General features: G+C 35.7%; 1 protein-coding gene across 5 annotated transcripts in view; it reads right to left on the reverse strand.

The window, feature by feature from the left end:
* The window catches only part of ATP8A1 (ATPase phospholipid transporting 8A1), a 247,709-nt gene that overhangs the window by 139,206 nt on the left and 96,391 nt on the right, over positions 1 to 12,112 (reverse strand). For all 5 annotated transcript variants that reach the window (XM_019025804.4, XM_055384700.2, XM_019025805.4 and 2 more), the window contains 4 exons: positions 7,367 to 7,439; positions 4,058 to 4,163; positions 2,750 to 2,832; positions 556 to 605 (listed from right to left, as the gene is read on the reverse strand). In XM_019025804.4, the coding sequence (XP_018881349.2) occupies positions 556 to 605; positions 2,750 to 2,832; positions 4,058 to 4,163; positions 7,367 to 7,439 (312 nt within the window). The remainder of the gene's footprint in view (positions 1 to 555; positions 606 to 2,749; positions 2,833 to 4,057; positions 4,164 to 7,366; positions 7,440 to 12,112) is intronic.

Consider the following 12,112-nt stretch of genomic DNA (forward strand, 5'->3'; position numbering starts at 1 on the left):
GATATTTTGTTAGATGCACAGAATTTATAATGATCAAATTGGGGTGTTTGGGATATGCAAGATCTTGATTATTTATCACTTGTATGTCTGGGAACATTTTAAGTCCTCTCTTCTAGTATTTTGAAATATACAACACATTGTTGTTAACTATAGTTACCCTACTTTATTATCAAACATCAGAATTTACTTCTTCAACATAACTGTATGTTCATACCCATTAACCAACCTCTCTTTATCTCTTCCCCTCCCACTCACACATCCTTCCCAGCCTCTGGTATCTATCATTCTACTCTTTACCTCCATGAGATCAACTTTCAAAAAGACTTTAAAACTGCTACCAGTAGTCACGCATTGCAATACTCCGAAGAAAGTGGTTTGTAATTTATCTACAGATAATGAGAATAAAAAATGTACTAAAGATTTTGATTTAATATTTTGTCTAAACAAATTTAGTTAAATAAAAACAAAACATACTTTCTAGTTATTCAAAAGGGAAAAAATAAAAATGGATATAAATTTATCTTATCCATACAAATCACTGAGCAGATGTTTTACCTGGTAAACTCCAAGACATTGAGCAATTCGTATCTTTCTTCCTGCCCCAGCTAAGAAGAAAAGGAATATATAATTACATACAGTTGGAAAAGTCTTAAGCTTCTAGGAAATAAATCCTAGTCATAAAATTTTACTGTAAAAAATGCCAACACAAACAAATTTTCCCTACTGAAATATGGAAGGGAGCTTACTAACTTTTATGTAAATTGAGTTACAGGAAACAGAAAATCCCAAACAGGAGAAAACCAAAAGGAAAATTAAAAAGTGTCACTGAAGAGTTCTTAGAATATAACCTGTCCAGACAAGACAATGGAGGGCTTCAAAAGGGATGTCGTAAGGAAAGAACTGCCAATGAACAGATTATGTGGTGTGACTGTATTGAGAAAAGTATACTAGAAAGTATGGGAACAATTAATATAGATAATGGGGGGGGGGGGAAAGGGAAGCAATGAAACAAACAGGTAAGAGATTTATCTTTAGAAAATGATGGAAAAAGTGGCCAGGTCTGGTGGCCATGCCTGTAATCCCAGTGCTTTGGGAGGCTGAGGTGGGAGAATCAAAGGAGCTCAGGAGTTCAAGACCAGCCTTGGCAATATAGCAAGACCCCATCTCTATTAAAAAAATAAATTTAAAAAAATATCAGGTGCGGTGGCACATGCCTATCTATAATCTCAGCTATTTTAGAGGCTGAGGCAGGAGGGTCACTTGAGCCCAGGGGTTCAAGGCTATGGTTAGCTATGACTGCACTACTGCACTCCAGCCTGGGTGACAGAGCAAGACCCCATCTCTAAAAAAAATAATTGGTGTTGGTAAACACAAAATTTAAAAAACAAAAAAATAATTACCAAATACAACGATGTTCAGCTATGAATACTGTACAGGTAAAATAGAAGGCAATACTACACAGAAACTAAATAATAATTTTTAAATGAGACATAATTTATATATAATAAAATGCACAGACCTTTAACACAGAGTCAAATGAAAATTGTATAGTTTGGTAATTAGCACCCCAATCAAGATATAAAATATTCCCACCATCCTATAAATTCCCTTGTGCCCTTTTTCAATCAATCTCTTCCCTGCCCTGAGGCAACCACTGTTCTGAATTCTATCACCATAAATCACTTTTTCCTGATCTTGAGCTGCATAAAAATGAAATTAAAAAGGATGCACTCCTTTGGGTCTGGCTTTTTTTTTTTTGCTCGGCATAATGTTTTTGATTCATGTTTTGATTCATTTTTCATCCATGCTGTTGATGAATCAATAACTCACTCTTTTTTATTGTTTAGATGTTCCATTGTGAGACTATATCACAATTTGTTTATCCATTCTTCTATTGATGGGCATTTGGTTTGGTTTCTAGTTTTTGGCTACTCTGACTAAAGCTGATAGGAGCATTTTGTTACAAGTCTTTTTAGAAACAGAAACTTCCATTTCTGCTGTATAACTATGAGCACAATTGCTGGCTCAGGTGTAAGTTTACCTCAATTAGACAACTCTGTAAGGTTTTCCAAAGGGACTTTACCACTTTACACATCTGCTAGCAGTATATGAGTATTCCACTTGTTCTACATACTCATTAACATTCGGTGCTATCCATTTTTAAAACTGAGTCTTTAGAAAATAAAAGAAAAAGTGGCCAGGTGCAGTGGTTCATGCCTGTAATCCCAGTGCTTTGGGAGGCTGAGGTGGGAGAATCACTTGGGTAGGTATGTAGTGCTATCTCACTGTGGTCTTAATTGTATCTCCCCAATGACTAACAATGTTTTTTCACATGCTTATTGGCCATCCATATAGCTTCTCTTGTGAAATGTTGGCTCAAGTCTTTTGCCCACTTTAAAACTTGGGACTGAGTATTTAACTAAAAATTGGAATAAAATCATAATAATTTTAGAGTATGAGGAAGGATAAACTAAAAGGATGGTGATTCAAGAGATACACCCTCATGTAACAGAATCAGAAGATACATTAAAATTGAAGAGTCAAAACATGCATTAATAGTCACCTTTTTTTTTTTTTTTAAAATATGAGATGTATAAATGTCTAAAGAAATAGCTAAAAGAACACCCAGTGGTTGCTTCTGGAGTGGGGAACCTCTATTTTACTATGAGCCTTTTGGTATTACTTTATCTTTGAAGCTATGCAAATGTATTACTTGGATTAAAAAGAACCTTAAAAACAACTAACTTACTGAATCTATAATCACCGAGTCGGGTGTTCTTCCAGTGAAAACAAAATTCAATTGCTTGGCTGCTCTGACCAATGCTCCCTCATCTGTTTTAGAAAAAGAGGTAAAAGCAAATACATGATTGAAAAAAAAATATTCTCAGTACAAGAGAAGTACATTAAGGTAATATAATTTTCTGTTTAATTAAAGTTCTTTTTATTCTAGCTCATGTTATTAATCCAATTATTTTAAAATTACATGACAATTCCAAAGAAATGAGGATAATAATCTTAAGTGTTGGAGACACATATAGAACTCAGAGTTACATTTCCGAAATGTCAAGTCTCACTGTTAGTCACAAATTCCTAAGAAGCTTAATTTAAATGTACCCCCTTCATCCAGTGTATTTGCTAGAAAACTTTCTCAAAAGGAATCAGAGAAAATTGCCTTCTAAGCTTTTATCCTTTTCCTCCTAAAATGTTGAGTCTAGAGAAACTAATATTGCTAATTGAGGATTCAGTTTAAACAAGCTTTAAATGAACTAAAGATTTTAATGTCTATGAATTTCATCATGTTAAATAAAACCTTTTTATTGCTAGAGTAGAGTATGGCATAAGAAAACATCACACAGTTTCTACCCTAATGATATGAGACATAACAATTCTTATGCTTTTAAGGAATTTAGTATATCCTATAAGTCACAGATGCTGGCTTAGAATGCAGTTTAAAACACTTCTAACAAAGTGTTCATCAAACTGACTATCTGCCCAACTTTACATTGAAAATAGATCTAAAATTAAGCCTAAGTACTTAATATTGATAGCTGTACTAATATTATTTTATGGAATCCCTTCAAATGCGTAAAACTTTCCTCACCCAAATAAATACACAAACTTCTTTATTATCATTAACAAAAGAGGAAGGCAAAATTGGTGTTCTAAAGTTATATAAGCTTACTATATTCAGGTGAACACTTCTTCCTTTTCCTATTTGTACCTGTGCAAAATCAGCTTGACTAAGAGTTCTTAGGTATTTATAAAGAAGCGAAAAATTATTACGTGTATGTAAAAAAGTACATTTTTCACTTATGAGAATTATGCTATTCACATTTTCATGTAACTTATGTAATATGCCAAAAATTACATATACAAAGTTACACATTTTAAAATATCACGTATATATTTAACCTGGAAAGCCAAGGTTTTTCTAATTGGTAAATAAAAATTTTTATCTAAAAAACACTCAATTTGGCTATCTTTTTAAAATTAAATTGACTTTTACATTCAGAACAATTTTCCACAAAAAAAAACTTTACAATTGCTTCATTTGTACCTGGAGATGCTGCTTGATAAATAATCTTATCACCTTCTCGCTCTGGCACTGCTGTGTGACAGACTGCCATCATTGTAAGAAATTCACATATTATAGGTGCAGTCGGCTGTGAAAAATAAACACATAATTTAAGCCCTTCTCATGTGAACATTTTGACACTGATAGTAATATTACTTCATGTCTATTAAGAACATAGCTGCTGGCCAGACATGGTAGCTCACACCTGTAATCCCAGCACTTTGGGAGGCCGAGGCGGGTGGATCGCCTAAGGTCAGGAGTTTGAGACCAGCCTGGTGAAACCCCGTCTCTACTGAAAATACAAAAACTAGCCAGGCGTGGTGGCAGGCGCCTGTAATGCCAGCTATTCGGGAAGCTGAGTCAGGAGAATCGCTTGAACCCGGGAGGCGGGAGGCAGAGGTTGCAGTGAGCTGAGATTGCAACACTGTACTCTAGCCTGGACAAGAGAGTGAGACTCCGTCTCAAAACAAAACAAAACAAACAAGATAAACAAACAAAACCCCATAAAAACAGAGCTGTTATACACTGGGGGTGTGGGATTACAGCCAACTAAGAAGCCAACGTCAATTATAAAGAAAATGTGTTTTTTAATTCAAATTATTTTTCTACTCTTTCATTCATTTTCTAAACATTTATACAAGACAACTTGGTGTTGTCAAATAGAAATAGTATAGTGAGAAAGGCAGATGCAGCTGAATCTTGTCGTTGGAGGACAGGATAAAAATTCGAAGATGTTCATTTACCTAGTTGTAATTCCTGATCAGATTTAAATTTTAGGCATGCAATCTTACTGCATTGGGGATATACTTTGCGTTGGGGTGATAATGATTGAGGATTTTTCTATAATGCTTTGTCTTTCCTCTCCAAAAATGGTAACTTTATTCATATTTTAATGAATAAAAAAATTATGAACAACTCCTATGTCCAGGGGACTCTCACAGCCTGAGAAGACAGAAGGGTGTATCCTTTCTGCACGGAGCTTAGGGTTTATAGGAGAGAAGCCAGATATTTTAAATTAAATATCTTCCTGTCTGGCTCTCAATAAAGAGAAACATCATTCAATTTAATAAAGGAAAAACATTTCTCTATGCTCTTGGGCAAAAAAAAAAAAAATAATAATAATGTGAAGTGACTAGGGAGATATATCAGAACATTATTTGAAAAAACTGTGTTCAAGCTAGAACAGTGGACTAAACAGACATGGTCCCTGCCATGTGAAGCTTGGCGTTGTGGGGAAGACCGAACACAAATAAATATACACGTATTGTTTACTTATAGCAAGACAAGCACTGTAAAGAAGGGAATATGCAAATATCATGTAATGTGACTTGAGCGAGTCTGTGGTTATTCTCAAGATAATGTAATATTTGAGCTGATGAAGTTTTAGCCTCATGAAGAATTGAGCAAAGTGCTTTCCATCAAGCAGGAAAGGTCGTAAAGAAGGAAAAAAATGATGTGTTTTAGAAAATAAAAGGCAGCCAGTGGGATGAGGAGAAAGGAGCTCAAAGTGAGGGTTACAGCTTAGGCAGGGGCCAGATCATGTTACTTTATGAGTGAAGAGAGAACGCAGAGAATAGGCTTAAACAGGATAGTGAGGGGACTTGATTTCCATTTGCATTTTTCAGCTGTCATGGGCAACAATAACTGGAGAGCAGTAAAAATGGAACCCAGGAGACTGGCCAGGAGGCTACCACAGGAATCCACAGAGTGGGTGCTGGAGGTCTGGACTGGGGTGGTGAAAATGAGGATTAACTGCAGCCGACACCCAAGATAGATTCTAGCAATCAGTGCCGGCAAGGGCTTGGTGACTCAGAGATCTGGACACGGAGAGAAAAGAAGGCATCAAAGACAACCCTCTAATTCCTAGGAAGAGTCACAAGATAGGTGATGGTATGATTTACTTGGGCAAAAGTGACAAGTCCACCTGTGCTAGAGAAGATGCATGTTTGAGGGTAACAATCATGAGTTCAAGTTGGGACATACTGGGCTTGAAGTGGTTATGAGAAAAAGTTCCAGGGTTTAACTCCAGAAGACTGTATAACTTGATCTTATGAAAACTGAGTAAGTGTCAGTGTGATGGTTAATACTGAGTGTCAACTTGACTGAAGGATGCAAAGTGTTGATCCTGGGGGTGTGTCTGTGAGGGTGTTGCCAAAGGAGATTAACATTTGAGTAAGTGGGATGGGGAAGGCAGATCATCTAATCAGCTGCCAGCGTGGCCAGAATATAAAGCAGGCAGAAAACTGTGAAAAGGCTAGACTGGCTTAGCCTCCCAGCCTACATCTCTCCCTTGCAGGATGCTTCCTGCCCTCAAACATTGAACTCCAAGTTTTTCAGCTTTGGGACTTGGACTGGCTTCCTTGCTCCTCAGTGTGCAGACGGCCTATTGTGGGATTGTGTGAGTTAATATGACTTAATAAACTCCCCTTTGTCTGTCTGTCTGTCTGTCTGTCTGTCTGTCTGTCTGTCTGTCTGTCTGTCTATCTATCTATCTATCTATCTATCTATCTATCTATCTATCTATCTATCTATCTATCTAATCTATCCTACTAGTTCTGCCCCCCTAGAGAACCCTAATACAGTCAGTAACTTCATAAGCAGGATTTTCACATTGGGTGGCAGAAGCCAGAGTTTCTATTGTATATTTAGCCTATGGTACTGAGCAGATAACTTATTTCTAAAATTGTTAATATTGAATTGTATCACAGAAGGTTCAATAATCATTTAAAATGAAACAATTTGAAAAGAAAGAATATTGATGAATGATAATATTAAAATCAAATTAATAACCACCACGAATTAATGTTGGCCAAGTAAAAAGGATTTGGCATAGATTTTGATAATTATTAAAAATGATCATGAGGCCAGGCACGGTGACTCATGCCTATAATCCCAGCACTTTGGGAGGCTGAGGGGGTGGATCACCTGAGGTCAGGAGTTTAAGACCAGCCTGACCAACATGGCGAAACCCTGTCTCTACTAAAATACAAAAATTAGCCGGGTGTGGTGGCGAGTGCCTGTAATCCCAGCTACTGAGGAGGCTGAGGCAGGAGAAATGGCTTGATTCTGGGAGGCAGAGGTTGCAGTGAGCCAAAATCACGCCATTGCACTCCAGCCCCGGCGACAGAGTGAGACTCTGTCTCAAATAACTAACTAACTAAATAAATAAATAAATAAATAAAAGATCATGAAAGTAAAAAAAGAGAAACATGTAAACATAGAAGATAGTTCAGAGAAACATTCATTAGTTTTTATTCACTAACAAAAAGACAATGGTTTTATGTAACTTACATGATTATTTTGGAGATTTTCCAGCAATGATGAATCACTAAATGTTTTTTCGTCTCCAAACTGTGAGTTCTGCCTGAAGGGGGTAAAAAATAGAGTAAACCCAGTTCATTTATACCAGCCCACTGATCTATTTGTTAATGTACTTTATGAGTAAAGTGTTATGTCTCCAAACCCTTAATAAATTAAATGTAATTTGGCCTGCATTTCTAAATAAGACATCACAGATTTCATGATTGTATCACAAAATATATTCAAGCATTCTAAAATGTGAAAGATGTTTGCAGTGTAATGAAAAATAGTATTTTATAGTTCATTTTTTCTGGAGTTAAATTATATTGCAGCCACACGAAATTTGTAAAAATATAAAACTAAAACTATTAAAACACCTGGAATTGAATTTCTTCCACTTCCATAATATTTTCAATTTTTAGGATTCTAAGAATTAACGAAAGCTATTATACAAAATATTCTTCTATTTGAGTCATGAGAAATCTTTATATGTAGTGATGAAAACCATATGAAATATAAGAACATGAATAAACCATTTACAGATTATATCAATATCTATCATTAATACCTGAGCAAATATTTATAAACATATTACATTTGTTCTGTAAATATAAGAACAAATAATAAAAGTATGGAATTTTTGTGTTGTGGCTATCTTCAGATGAGCAAATGTATTATGTACTTCATATGATATAAATGGAGTCAATTATCTCTGCAAACTAGCTATCATTTATCTCACGGCCATACAATTTAACATAAAAATACTGAGATTCAAAGGAAAAACAAGGAACACAAGTGGGAATGTCAAAAGAAAAGGGTATAGTTTGCAAAATTTAGTGAAAATATATACATTTGAGGTTTAGTGCACAGAAGAAAATTTCAGATTCCACTGAGGGAAAAAAATGTGTCCAATACTAAACAATTATAATCCAGAAAGCTTTTGATCACAACATTAACAGGTTACAAAGAGTATTATCAATGTCAACATGTCAGATATCAAGACTGTCATATTGTAAAGGCAGCAGCTTGACAGGATGGAAAACTCTTTGAAGAAAACAGAATTTGAAAGAAGAGAACATACATAGTATCTTCAATGAAACACATTTCTCCAGTAAACTTAAGGAGGAAGTTAGAATGTTTATAATGGAACACATATCTACATGTAGTAACTTGCTCTATTAAGTCTCCAAATCGTTAAGAAAATACATCTTTCTTAGCAGGTAGTAGTTTAGAATGATCAAAATATCCTTGGGGGCCAAAGTGAACACGTCATCATCATCATTATCATTATTTCTCCAATTCTGAAGATGGAAGGAAAAAAATCTAAGAAAAAGATAGCATATATTTATCCTCCAAATATCACCATTAATTAAAAAGAGTTCATTACTTGGGGCTTTATGAAATTTTCCTATTAAAATACATTCATAAACGGTTTGTAGCTATACTTTTCTACTTGTTAAACAAATGTCAAGGAATATTCACAGTAACATCTTGCAAGAAGTCTATTTTCTTCCCAAAGAATTCCAGACTAAAAGCTGTTTAAATCTGAAGACATGCCTTATTAATCTCACCAATAATTCTTTCATTTTATAAATCAGTTACTATAATTGACTTAATTTTCAAACATATTTATATTTGAGTAGCTCTGGATATGCAATTGAGATATTTACATGGACATACCCCATTTTCCATTCAGTAATGAAGGTTCTGTCAGGGATAATGCTAAAGAACTCTTCTTCTAGAAAGTGGCTTCCTTCCCAAGATAATTTAAAAAACCCCAAAACAGGCTAGGCACGGTGGCTTATGTCTGTAATCCCAGCACTTTGGGAGGCTGAGGTGAACAGATCACCTGAGGTCAGGAGTTCGAGACCAGCCTGGCCAACATGATGAAACCCCATCTCTACTAAAAATATAAAAATTAGTCGGGTGTGGTCCCAGCTACTCGGGAGGCTGAGGCATGAGAATCGCTTGAACCTGGGAGGTGGAGGTTGCGGTGAGCCGAAACTGCACCACTGGACTCCACTCCAGCCTGGGTAACAGAGCAAGACTACGTCTCAAAAACAAAAACAAAAATAAAAACAAAAAAAACAGTAACAAAAACCAGAAACAACTCATCCTCTAATCAGACAGCCTGGGTTGGATAACTCAGGCATGGAGCTTCCACCACTCCTCTCCAAAATTTTACAAAATATTTACTTTTAGTAAAAATAAACAGATAAAATTTGCAAGCTCATATCAGTTAAAAATAAGAACCATCACATTAAAAGTAAAAATAATAGGACTGTTAGTCAAACTTTCACAAATAAAAATGCAAGCCAACATCAACATTTGGTTACATCTTTGCCTAGTAATTTTTGAGTGTCACTTTGCTCCCAAGGAGACAATGACGTTATGGTATTTTGCAAGAAGCAATAAGGCAGGGAGTATCACAGTTAAGGTAAGGAGAACAGAGCAGGGAACCCACAATGTCGTATAATTTGCAGCTTCTTTAGGCTGACTTAAAAGTTATGATACATTGTAACTAGTCATTTTCTGATCATACAAAAATGAATCTCTATAGCAATAAAAATTAAAATATTCAAAGAATATATGGCTTAATCAGTATAGTTGTCATTGCATATGACAGTATGTACTAAGACTTTTTTTTAAATTCAAAATTCATGTCAACAGGAGAGCCACCAGAGAAAAGGAAGAAAAGAGCTGAATCCATACTTTTCACCTTGTAAACCAAAATAAACTCCAGATGGATCAATGGTTTTATAAATGTACTAAAGATATGTGAAACATTTTTTTTTTTAAATTAGGAATGGAAAAAGCTTAGGTATCATATATAATTCAGAAAACATAATATATAAATCTGACTACATAAATCTAAATATTTCTGCATAGCAAAAACTATGGCAACAGGCCGGGTGCAGTAGCTCACACCTGTAATCCCAGCACCTTTGGGAGGCTGAGGCAGGAAGACTGCTTGAGGCCAGGAGTTTGAAACCAGCCTGGGCAACACAGCAAGACCTGTCTCTGCAAAAAATTAAAAAATTAGCCAGGTCTGGTGGTATGCACCAGCTGGTGGTGTGTAATCCCAGCTACTTGGGAGGCAGAAGTGGGAGGATCCCTTGAGCTCTGGAGTTTGGGGCTGCAGTGAGCTATGATGGTACCACTGTACTCCTGCCTGGGTGACAGAGGGAGATTATCTCTTAAAACAAAACAAAACACAACCAACTTCTGCAAGAAAAGTCAAAAGCTAAATGACAAACTGGGAAAAAATATTTCCAACTTATAAAGGCTAATTTCCATGGAATAAAAAGAATTACCAGAAATCAATTTACAAAAAGATCAACAATGTAGTACAACAATGAGCAAAGGATATAAACACACAATTCGCAAGTAAGGAAATATAAATGGCTTTATATATACATTCAACTTTACCTCATAATGAGAGAGGTGAAATTTAAATGTATCATTGTGGTAAAAATAAAACTTGACAACTTTGTGCTGTTGTAATTGTAGGAAAATAGTAAAGCATATATCATTTGTGAGAACATAAACTGTACAAATTCTAAAAGAAAAGCAATTGGGCAAAATTTAAAATTTAAAATACTTTGATTCAGTAATTCCAGTTCTAGGAATTTATATTAACTGTTTAACTGGTATAAAATACTATATGTACAAATTTATACTTTGCAGTACTTGTTTTTTTGTTTTGATTTTTGAGACAGGGTCTCACTCTGTCACCCAGGCTGGAGTGCAACGGCACAGTCTTGGCTCACTTGGAGTGCAGTGACACAATCTCAGCTCACTGCAACCTCCACCTCCTGGGTTCAAGCAATTCTCCTGCCTCAGCCTCCCAAGTAGCTGGTATTAAAGGCATGTGTCATCACTCTTGGCTAATTTTTGTATTTTTAGTAGAGACAAGGTTTTGCCATGTTGGCCAGGCTGGTCTTGAACTCCTGACCTCAGGTGATTCATCCACCTCGGCCTCCCAAAGTGCTGGTATTACAGGCGTAAGCTACTGCACCCAACCCCTACAGTCCAGTTTTAATAGCAAAGAGTTAGGAAACACAAAGGCCCATCAGTAGTGCTGCTTAAAAATATTGTGGTGCATTTACAAACAAAGGGAAGCTTTTTATGGAATATGAAAAAATCTCAGAGATGCACTGTCAACTGAAAAGCTGGTGCGAAGCACTGTGTACAGTATGCTTCACTTTCTGTAAAAATAAGAGAGAAAAAATAAATGTATCAATATTTATAGAAGAGATCGGTAAAGATACACTTGAAATTAGTCACACAGGCTGTCTTTGGCAGGGGAAATGGAGGGCTCTAAGACAGGGAGGGGATCAAAACCTTTTCTTTTACACTCCTTGAATTTGTAATATGTTAATGCACTGTGAACTTAAAAAAATCAAATTTAAAACAAGTACAAAACCCATCAGTCATCTGAAATAAACACCCTATCTATACACTAAATGCACATTATACATATACATATTACACTCATGCACACACGAAAAAGGCAGTATAACTTTAAAATAACACCGTTTTGTTGTGTGGGTTTTTGTTTTGTTTTTACAAAATTCATCACTTTAATGAGTAAGGAACAGGGAGGGCAGCTCAGACATACCACTAGAATGGGAACTCATGGTTGTGTACACATCTGAACACTTAAGCAAGCAGAATGACAAATTACAAATTCTTTAACATTCCAAATGTCCTGAGTAGACAGAATTGTTTAACTAC

The sequence above is a fragment of the Gorilla gorilla genome, chromosome 3 (genome assembly GCF_029281585.2).
Source record: "Gorilla gorilla gorilla isolate KB3781 chromosome 3, NHGRI_mGorGor1-v2.1_pri, whole genome shotgun sequence".
Lineage (NCBI taxonomy): Eukaryota > Metazoa > Chordata > Mammalia > Primates > Hominidae > Gorilla > Gorilla gorilla.